The sequence below is a fragment of the Peromyscus californicus genome, unplaced genomic scaffold (genome assembly GCF_007827085.1).
Source record: "Peromyscus californicus insignis strain IS unplaced genomic scaffold, ASM782708v3 Scaffold_15__1_contigs__length_86483966, whole genome shotgun sequence".
NCBI classification, from domain to species: Eukaryota; Metazoa; Chordata; class Mammalia; order Rodentia; family Cricetidae; genus Peromyscus; species Peromyscus californicus.
Window position 1 is genome coordinate 76,268,386 of NW_026294447.1, and position 11,061 is coordinate 76,279,446.

At 46.7% G+C, this 11,061-nt stretch overlaps 1 protein-coding gene across 6 annotated transcripts in view; it reads left to right on the forward strand.

Moving 5' to 3' along the window:
* Zfyve26 (zinc finger FYVE-type containing 26) overlaps positions 1 to 11,061 on the forward strand; it is a 64,700-nt gene that overhangs the window by 22,121 nt on the left and 31,518 nt on the right. For all 6 annotated transcript variants that reach the window (XM_052739455.1, XM_052739459.1, XM_052739460.1 and 3 more), the window contains 9 exons: positions 803 to 922; positions 1,034 to 1,198; positions 1,990 to 2,208; positions 3,208 to 3,310; positions 5,250 to 5,995; positions 7,748 to 7,944; positions 8,875 to 8,979; positions 10,333 to 10,455; positions 10,814 to 10,990. In XM_052739455.1, coding sequence (XP_052595415.1) covers positions 803 to 922; positions 1,034 to 1,198; positions 1,990 to 2,208; positions 3,208 to 3,310; positions 5,250 to 5,995; positions 7,748 to 7,944; positions 8,875 to 8,979; positions 10,333 to 10,455; positions 10,814 to 10,990 — 1,955 coding nt within the window. The remainder of the gene's footprint in view (positions 1 to 802; positions 923 to 1,033; positions 1,199 to 1,989; positions 2,209 to 3,207; positions 3,311 to 5,249; positions 5,996 to 7,747; positions 7,945 to 8,874; positions 8,980 to 10,332; positions 10,456 to 10,813; positions 10,991 to 11,061) is intronic.

Consider the following 11,061-nt stretch of genomic DNA (forward strand, 5'->3'; position numbering starts at 1 on the left):
CTAATGGGTGGGTGGGGGTGTAGCATGCTTGTGCCCTGGGTTTGATCTGTTAACATACAAAAACCAAGGGACAAGTGAATGAGTGCCATTATACTGCAATCCCCTCCTGGGTGAAGGCCTTGACCCTTGCCTGGGACTGCCATGACTCTGCAAACCAGGGTAAAGGGAAATGTCCTAGGAGCTGAGGTTCTCAACCTGTGGGTCACAACCCCTTTGTGATCACACAACCCTTTCACAGGGGTCGCCTAAGACCATCAGAAAACACAGACATTTACATTATAATTTATAACAGCAGCAAAATTACAGTTATGACATAGCAATGAATTAGTTTTAAGGTTAGAGGTCTAAATTGATGCTAGAAACATCTCTAGCATTGGCCTAACATGAGGAGCTGTGTTAAAAGGTCGCAGCGTGAGGAAGGTTGGGAACCACTGGCCTAGAGGAATCAGGTATGGAAGTATGAAGTATGATGATCTCCTGGGGCGATTGGAAAATAGAAATCTGATTCCAGCTCAAGTCCATGGCTGAAGACAGTCGGAAGGCAAATAAATCCACAGCAAGTGACCACCCATTTGTGGTCAACAAATGCCACAGAAATGCCAGAGATTCTGAGTCTGCCATTGACAGCTGAGGCAGTCCTGGAACCTCAAGCATGGCATACACCAGCTCTGCTTGTTGTCACCCAAAATGACAGTGTGTACCCCACACTTACTCTTAGAAAAGATCAAGTTACACGAGGAGCTGGGCATCCGCCTCTGGAAATCCATTTCTTCCAGCGTCCCCCTTCCTTCTTCTATTTCAGGTCGACGCCTAGACCAGGTTGTCCTCCATCCCGATGGTATTCGAGGCTTTCCTGTTGTCCTTCAGCAAATTAATAAGATTCTCAATTATCCACTTACCTTAACGGGACAAGCGAAAACTGGTGAGATGCTTTACTACACCACCCTGTCTTCCACTTTTGTTCTTCTCTGGACTTGGAACAGTGGGTCAGCAGACCTTGTTTTCCTCTTCCTTTCTCGCATGTTTTCCATAGACACTCTAGAAGAAAGGGGAGGAGGCGCCCCACGGTGCAGCATCTCCGAGCTGCTTCAGACATGCTGGCCCAGCCTCACCGAGGACTGTGTGGCCAGCCAGACCAGCCTTTCCCAGCAACTGGATCAGGCTCTCCAGTCACTGCGAGAGGCACTAGCACTACCAGGTACAGGTCTGCCTGAACGGAGACAGATAAACAGAACTGAGCATGGGAGGTGATACAGCCGAAGATGTATGAGCATTTTGGAGCAGAGGCTCTGCACTCTGGAGCTGGGCTTGGTCAGCCTTTTGTAGCTAAGCAAGGCACATTCAGAAGCACACTCCCCTCTTCCCCAACTCTCAATTGAAAGGATACTTAACACTCTGGCTAGCAGGTACATTTTTTTCACTGCTGGTGAGAAATATACCCAGCTGGTAGTTAGTTGGTATTGGTCAACCCTCCCCGAAAGTGTTCTTCATAAGGCTGCTTCACCCCAGAGACAACAGGGTAAAACAACTACATAGTCTGATGGCTCTAGACTCCAGGTTCTTCCTGGCTGAGATCGCTTGCCCACGTGGTTTTGTTTTGTCTGTCCACCTTCTAAGTGTGGGGCTCACATAGTCACCTATGTCCTATAGACACCCAGTGCACTCTGTAGGAAGCTCAGTTTACACACTGGGTCAGAAGTTGACCCAAAACTGAGGGGCCAGAGTGATGGCTTAGTGGTTAAGACTACTTGCTGCACTTCTAGAGACCCAAATTTAGTTTTTTTAGCCACACTGAGTAGCTCACAAACAACTATAATTCTAGCTCCAGTGGGTCCTACATCTTCAGGCCTCTGTAGGAACCCCAAATCCACATACACATGCACCTATATAAAAATAAAAAATAAAATAAATATTTAATTTTAGAAATTAACCCAAAGCTAGAAGCAGAGGCTAAAGCCGTGTCTCTTCTCCCACCCTCATTCCCCTCAGAGCCCAAGAGTACTCCACTCACTTCCCTAGTGGAGCAGGCGGCCCAGAAGGCCCCCGAGGCAGAGGCCCACCCTGTGCACATCCAAAGTCAGCTCCTCCAGAAGACCCTGGGGAAGCAGGTGCTGGCAGGCAGCGGGCAGGCTGACTATGTGGGAACCTTCTTCAGCTACTGCAGCACCCTGGCTGCGGTCCTTCTTCGGAGTTTGAGCTCCGACCCTGGTAAGTAGTGGGAACAATATGGAGTCATCAGGCAGTTGTTTAGGGAAAGGAAGAGAGGGCGTGCTGGGCTCACTCTAGGTACACAATAACTAAGGGTACCAGACTTGTAGCATTCTCTTACCCAACTGTCTATCTTTTGCATCTTTGTGTTAAGTAAAATTATACAGCACATGGAAGTCCTCAATAACATTTCATGGAATTGGTGCCTCAAAAACGTCCTTGAAGCCAGGTGTGGTGGTGCACACCTATAATCCCCACACTCAGGGGGCAGAGGCAGAAGGATCAGAAGTTCCAGGCCAGCCTGGGCTGTGTAATACCCTGTAACAAAACAGAACAAAAATTCTGTAAGACCTGGGCTCTACCATAGATTTGAGAGTCCAGCAGAAAAATCAAGCTTTTGACATGAGTCCCAGATTCTTTGAGTTCTTAGCAAGTTCCAGGTATATGGATAAAAAATCTGAAGTCTTAAATTTTTCCAGATCCCAAACCTTTTTAACCACCAACCTGATGCCATAAATGATTTGACAGTTCATAGTTAAAATACAGATATATGAAAATACTATCTAATCTTACCTTTGGGTTCTGTATATAAGATGTAAATGAAACATCAGTGTGTAGACTTAGATCCTATCCCACGATACCCTAATCTGTGCATGCAAACATTCCAGGAGCCGAAACACATCTAGTCCCAAGTGTTGCGGAGACAGGATGCTCAAACTGTCTACTTCAATTTCAGTCAGGTTGGAGTGAGAGCTGCATGTTGTCTGTAGTTAGACGGCACTGAAGTTTGCTGGGTTGGAAGTCTTTAGCACTGTAAGATGTAACTAAACTGGTATCCAGGGTCACGTTGGGAATACCTTTAACCTACTGTGAGTCCACAGAAGGGATCTTCATGTTGTCATCATTGCCATTCACAATGTGACTAATCCATTCTCTGAGACAGCCCTGAACGGTTGCAACCCAGCAGGACAAACAAAGATCCTTTCTTTCCTTTCTCAGATAACGTGGAGGTCAAGGTTGGAAATCCCTTTGTTCTCCTGCAACAGAGCTCTTCCCAACTGGTGTCCCATCTTCTGCTTGAGAGACAAGTTCCTCCAGACAGGTAGACATCACCAATGGTGCTTTTACTCTTTTATAGTATGTTAAAATTCAACATGCTCCAAAGCCACACAGCAAAACCCTGTCTCGAAAAAACAAAAGAAAAAAAAATTCAACATGCTTCTTTTCTTTGTCCTCTTGCCACTGCTAGTGTGTGTTATAGGTAGGAGGCTAATGGTGAATCTTCACTCACAGATGAGCAATAGCCAGAGGTTCAGCAACAATGGCCATGTAGGCTATAGAAAAATAGCATGCACAGGCATTGCTGGTAAGGTATAAAAGTTGCTGTAACTCCCATGACAAATCATCTTCTCAGTACAAATTGATCACAAATGACCAATAAATATTTGTAAAAGTAGTCAGCATCCTTAACCATCAGGGAATAGTAAATTGGAACTCCTTTGAGGGTCCATCTCACCCTAGTCTACTATCTACTAAATGACAACAAATTCTGGTGAGCATGTGGGAAGACAGGAGTCCTATTCAGTCTGGTGGGAGGATAAACTGGTACAGCCACTATGGAAATCAATGTGGAGGTTTCTCCAAGAGCTAAAAATGGGACTGCCATATGACCTCTCTACACCACTCCCGTGCATAGAGCGCTCTCTATCCCCCCACAGAGAGACTTACAGTGTGGTGTTTGTTGCTAACCTATTCACAAAAACAGGGAAATGAAATCAGTTGAGGTATTCATCAAGAGGTGAATGGACCATGAAAATGTGCTACATGTACACAATGGAAGCTAATTGTCTGTAAAGAAAAATGAAATTTGCAGGAAAATGGATGAATCTCAGATTATCATATTTAAATGAGACAACACAGATTCAGACAAATGCAACATATTCTCTCCATGTACAGATCCTAGCTTTTAAAGTGTGTGTGTGTGTGTGTGTTATAGGTAATAGTATATACGTATGATCGTAGATCATAAAACTAGAAAGGGGACAAGGTGGGAAGAAGAGGTTGGGGGGCAGTTGTACCAGTGATGGTGCACTGTGATGGGCCTTTAATCCCAGCACTCGGGAGGCAGAGGCAGAAAAAACCTCTGAGTTCGAGGCCAACCTGGTCTTCAGAGTGAGTTCCAGGACAGCCAGGGATATACAGAGAAACCCTGTCTTGAAAAACCAAAAAGAAGAAGAGGAGGAGGAGGAGAGAGGAAGAGGAGGGAGGGGACTACTAAAGTTGAAAGGGTTGGGAATCAACAGATAGAGAAGACAAGTCAAAGAGGATGGTCTACAAAATAAACTATAAAAACACCATAATTAAATCTATTATTTTGTATGCGATTTGTAGGCAGAGGTGGGGCACCCCTTTAATCCCAGCACTTGGGAGGCAGAGGCAGGTGGATCTCTGAGTTTGAGGCCAGCCTGGTCTACAAAGTGAGTTCTAGCATAGCCAGGACTTCACAGAGAAACCTTGGCTCAAAAAAAAAAAAAAAAAAAAAAAATTAAACAAATTGATAGGGCTTTTTAACATGCTTTTAGCAATCCATGTAGGGAAATTTATCCTGACTCTTGGTTGTACAGATGAAAAGTGGTTCCATGTGCAATAGACCAGAAGGCTCCATGATCTGCTAAGATGGGATAAATTATGTTATATAATACTTTATACTTATAGAAAAATCACCTCCCTATAGAGGGCTGTGGACAGATCTCTCAGATTATGAAGTGATATGAGGCTAAGTAGTATGTCTGGTGAACTGCCTGTTATATTATTCTTCAAAGAGAATGATTAACTGCCTTTATTTCTCTTTGCTATGTGAAGACACCTGCCTGAAGCCCAGCACTTGGGAGGTAAAGGCAATAAGTTTGAGGCCGGCCAGGACTACACAGCATGACCTGGTCTAGAATGAATGAATGAATGAATGAATGAATGCATTTGTAAGATTGCGAATGGTGCCTATGTGTTCAGGCCTCACATGTCTTCTGCTTCTTTTCCTCCAGGTTGGCAGCCCTTCTTGCCCAAGAAGGTCTCAGCCTAAGTGTGCCCCAGGTCATTGTCAGCTGCTGCTGTGAGCCCCTTACTCTCTGCCCTTCTCGACAAAGCCAGCAGGCCTCATCCCTCCTGACCCAGCTGGGCATGCTGGCTCAGGAGCACGCCTCTCACCTTCTGGATGGCCTGCCCCTCTCTGTGCTGGACTCCCCTAGACCAAGCAAGAACCCCTCATCAGAGAGAAAGTCTTGTTCCTCCCCAAAGGACTCCTCCCTCCCAGCCTTCACCTCCTCTGCCTTGGCCTTCCTTAAGTCTCGCTCAAAGATACTGGCCACAGTGGCCTGCCTGCGGGCCTCCCGAGGGACAAAGGTCAGCAAGCCTAGCCTGTCTTGGAAGGAATTGCGTGGCCGCAGGGAGGCACCTCTGACTGCAGAGAAGGTAGTCCAGGAATGTGAGCACCTTCTGGAACAGTTTCCTGTGTTTGAGGCTGCCCTCCTGGCTGCCTGGGGGCCTCTACGCCAAGCCTCCGAGCCGGGACAGGGTCTAGCAGCCAGTCTCTGTGGACAGGCCAGTCTCTCCACTGTACTTCTGGGCCTGCATTCTCCTGTGGCCCTGGATGTACTAACTGAGGCCTTTGAGGCAGCTTTGGTGGCCAGAGATTGGCCACGGGCCCTTCAGCTTATTGAAGTGTATGGGCGAGACCTGGACGACCTGAGCAGTGTGAGGGATGCGGTGCTGAGCTGTGCTACAGCATGTGGTAAGCAGAGCGCTCCACCTCCCTCACTGTGTCAGGAGCACATTTAGTCTTCACAGGAGCTCTAGGGAGAGTGACTGTGTCACCGTAATCTCACTTTCCTGGGACTAGACTAAAGATCAGCGGGGTTAAAAAATTTACCCGGGATCGTGAGTAGAGTGGATTCGAGAACCCAAGCCTGTGTGACTTAGAATGGGTGTCTAGAACTAGTTTCAACCTTTCCAATCCTGCGTATCAGAACGATTGTCAGATGTATAAATGACAATCTGGGTCCTGCCTTCAGAAGTCCAGGATGGAGTTCAATTAAGTGGTAACTGTAGAAGAGAAGTTAGCAGTCTTTTTCTGCAGAGTACTTTATAGGTCACATGACCTTTGTTCCAGCTAGGCCATTCTGCCAGGACAGCATAAAGGACTGGAACATCCACATGCTAATGAACCTGAGCTGGCCTGGTGGTCATTGCTTATAGCCCAGCACTTGGGAATTTGAGGCAGGAGGATAGGAAGTTTGAGGCCAGCCTGTCTCAAAACAAAACAAGGGGCTAGGGAGATGGCAGGGTGGGCAAAGTGCTTGCTGCTCAAGCATGAGGACCTGAGTTTGGATCCGCAGCATCCACGGAAGAGCCAGGTGTGGTCCAGCACACGTTTGTAACCCCAGTACTTGGGAGACAGAGACAAGTAGATCCTGGGGACTAACTGGCCAGCAGGCCAAGCCCAACAGGGTGTTCCAAGTCAGTGAAAGACACTGTCTCAAAAAATAAGGTCTGAGGCTAGTAAGATGGTTCAGCTGCTAAAAGTGCTTGCCACACAAAGCCTGGTGAGCTCAGTTTGATCCCCAGAACCAACAGAAAAGTAGGAAAGAGCCAACTCCCAAGGCTGATTTCCACCATGGCGTGTGTGCAACTGCACTAACATACACACATACCACACACACTATAATAAGATTTTTTTAAAGCTGTGGTAGAGATCAATAGAAGATACCCAACGTCAACCTCTGACCTCCAAGTGTATATACACACACACACACACACACACACACACACACACACACACACACGAGATTCTCATGTATAATCAAAATAGAAAATCAATGAGCCATACTCCTCCACTAGAGAGAGCAAAAGCCAGATGTACGGTACAGGGCAGCTTTGTAGTAGAGGCCGAGCCGCCCTTTGAAAGGAGAACGCCCCCAAGAAGGTTAAGAAATTCAGGAAAAGAACTGTATGATAGTAATTGCTTGGGCTCTATCTTTTTGTGTCTCCAAGATCAGATTTATGAATGGGTGTGGGAAAGAGAGAGAGAGAGCCACCTAGTGACAGGATATTTAGGGAATGAGGCTCATTTACTCCAATAACTTTTATATAGGATGCAGAGTGGAAATTCTGCAGGGAACACTCAAGCTTTACTGACAAGATGAGTTTGCAAGGGTACTAGTGTGCAGCAGGAAAAAATGTGGGAAGCATCCCTGTCTCCCCTCCCTTCCTCTCCTTTGTCCTTCCCTCCTTCTCTTCCTTCAGAAAGTACTATGCCTGTGATAGGTTTGCGTAAAGAGGTACTAGGAGTAGAGGGTTTCTTCCTGTCATGTAATATACCAGGTATAAGACCTAGTTATAGTCACATGGATTGCCCCCTCTTCCCTTCCTCCCCCCCACCCCTTGCAAGCTCCTGGGTCATAAGATAGAACAAAGCCCTCTTAAGTAATTGGGGGTCTTTAAGCTCCTTCAGGGCGGGCTTGCTGAGCATTGTTTTGTCCTATAGACGAAGAAGGTTGGCAATACCTGTTTCCTGTGAAGGATGCGTCTCTGAGAAGTCAGCTGGCCCTACGGTGTGTGGACAGGTGGCCCCTGGAGTCATGCCTGGAGATCCTGGCCTACTGTGTTTCAGACATGGCTGTCGAAGGAGAACTAAAATCTGAGCTGCAGAGGAAGCTGACGGAGCTGCGGGTCTATCAGAAGGTACAGGCTGTGGCGACAAGAGTGGAAGGCGCGCCTCTTACCCGCCGTCCCCGCAGCCCGTTCTCTTATGATGGGCTATTGTAAGAAACAGAAAATGTAGGCTGGGCTTTTCCTCTGCATCAGGTTCTTACATGAATGAAGGGAGACCTTTTATCTAACTCTGAGTTATTACTCTTACTGTTTTAAATACATTTGCATCGAGGAAGGATAGCAATAAAATTAACATTGGGATGCTGCTGCACAGTTCACAAAGGTATTTTCACATGCATGGATTGAGCTTTGTGTAAATCCTTTCATCGTGTCTGTTCTTAGAGATTATTCTAAAGCTCAGCTAAATTTCCAGAGCTGTTTTGAATCTTTCAACAGTGAAAGATTCTTGTGGGACTTGTGTTATGCAAGCTGATGAGGCTCAGGGAGACAGACTTGGGAGGTCTGGCTGCCTCACCAGTGTACAATGTATGCGAGCCTTCCCCCGTGGCCTGGAGCAGAGCCTGAGGCTCACCAGGCAAGGTGAGCACAGTGAGGGGAAGGTTTCCTTTCTGTGCCTCTCGAACAGTTTTCATACTAAGCTAAAATGCTGTGGGAAAGATGATTCACGGAACATTCAGGCTGGAAGAACTCCTTGGGTAGAGCGCTGAGGTGGGACCTCAGGAGGCGGGACAGGCTTTGAGCCTCTGCGAACTGTCCTCACCAGTGAGAACTTCTGTCCTAGCTGCCGGTCAGACTTTCCCCCAATTTTACTTCTGAAGAGGTTTATTGTCACCAAACAACCTTTACCCTTCTGTTTTCTTCCCCCACTTTCCTGGAAAGTTCAGACAGCTTGGCTCTGGGGCAGAGCTCGAGGGATGGCGCTTCCGTGGATGTACGGATGACTTGTTCGCGGAGGGAGAAGTTGCCAGGTGGTTTATGGGTTTGCCTGTCTTTCCTTAGGTTCTAGGTTTGCAGGATCCCCCAGTATGGTGTGACTGGCAGACCCTGAGGAGCTGCTGTACCGAAGACCCATTGTCTGTCATGAACATGATTCTGGAAGCACAGGTAACATTTTCCAGGATTGGTTTATCTTCCTTCCTGAACTGTATTAGCTCCTTAGCTGGTTGTGTGGGTAGAGTCCTTTGCAGGTATCAATATCCACAGGTTTTTATAACTACAGTATAAACTTTCCTTCTTTTAATTGTGAGATTTGCCAAAATACAGGAAGATAGAATAATACCATCACCATGGCATTCTTGTGTGAGATTTTCTACACTGTGAGTGGAATGTTCCTGCACATGGAATTGCTGTTCATCATGAGCATCCCTTTTTGCTAGGATCAAGTCTCATCAAATCAGATGTCAATTCTCACTTCTACTTCCAATTACTCCATGTCCTTGCCAACTCTTTCTACTGTCCAGTGTGTGTGTGTGTGTGTGTGTGTGTGTGTGTGTGTGTGTGTGTGTGGGCGCGCACGCCAGTAAGGTGGTTTCTTATTGATCCAAGTTGCATTTCCATGATTGGTCATTAGTGAGAATCTCTTTCCTGTGTTTTTTGTCCATTTTGGCACTAATAGAAATGTATCTGCCTTTTAAGAAGCCGATGCATCATAATTCAAAATGTAGAGGCTCATTCGAACTGTCATTCATTCAGGAAACATTTCGAATGTTGGTGGGCACTGTGCTAAATGAGACAAAGATAATTAAGCTTAGTTGTTGCCCTTGAGTGACTCACATTTTAGGGGGAAAGGCAATGTAAGGTGTATCTGAGGTGATTCTGATATAAAATATCAAGTGACAGAACTTAGCCCAGAGTCAGACAGGGCACCTGACCAAGAAGGCAGACCAGGACAGAGGCATAGAGAGGGATCCTAGACAATGTTATCACGCTGGATATGGGGGCACACACCTTTAATCCCATCACTCAGGAGACAGAGGCAGGTGGATCTATTCGAGTTCAAGGCCAGCCTGGTCTACAGAGTGAATTCCAGGACAGCCAGGGCTACATGAGAGAGAGACCCTGTCTCAAAAAACAGGAACAGGAACAACAACAACAAAAAGAATGTTAAGCTGGGCAGTAGTGGAACACACCTTTTGGATCTCTGTGAGTTCGAGGCCAGCCTGGTCTACAGAGCAAGTTCCAGGACAGGCTCCAAAGCTACACAGAGAAACTCTGTCTCAAAAAAATTTTTTTTAATTATTTTAAAGATTTATTTATTTTTATTTTATGTGCATTGATGTTTTGCCTTCATGTATGTCTGTGTGAGGGTACCTGGAATCTTGTGATCTGCCACGTAAGTGCTGGGAATTGAACCTAAGTCCTCTCGAAGAGGAACAGTACTCTTACTGCTGAACCAACTCTCAGCCCCGACCATTAATAATTGAAAGGAGTTGATTGACAGCGTGTGTTTCCTTCCAGGAGTATGAACTATGTGAGGAGTGGGGCCGTCTGTACTCCATTCCAAGGGAACATTTGATCAGTCTGCACCACAAACATCTTCTCCACCTGCTAGAAAGAAGAGATCATGAAAAAGCTCTTCAAGTAAGCTCTGAGTCTCTACGGTTTTCATCAGGGGAGGGGCGGGGCTAGTCTTCTCATGTGCCTTCTTTCCTCCTGAATCCTATGCAAAGTCTTGGCGATTGCAGACCTCCCCCTTCCAGGCTGCAGGATCCACTTACACTCATTTTAAGCTAGGTACCTAGGTCTACCTTAGTGCCAGATGGAGCATCTGGGTCCTGTCAAAGCCACAGCGCATTGGTAAAGTATGGGGATGACAACAAATGAGTGGAGAAAGATAATTAGCCCCAAATAAATGAACCTAAATGTTATCTTCTCCCACCAAACAAGGCTGGCCTGAGAGTTCTGCAGGGCTCACCTCCTTCCCTACCCTCTGCTGCAGCTCCTGCAACGCATCCCTGATCGCACCATGTGCCTTGAGGTCACAGAGAGGTCCCTTGACCAGCACCCTAGCTTAACCACTTCACACTTTTTGGCCAACTACCTCACCTCCCACTTCTACGGAGAGCTGACCACCAACCGACACCATGAAATCCAGGCGCTGTACATGGGATCTAAGGTGAGGAAAGGGGTTGGAGACAATGATGTTTGAAGCGGGGATCGCTGGCCTCACTTCGCTTCAGAATCTGT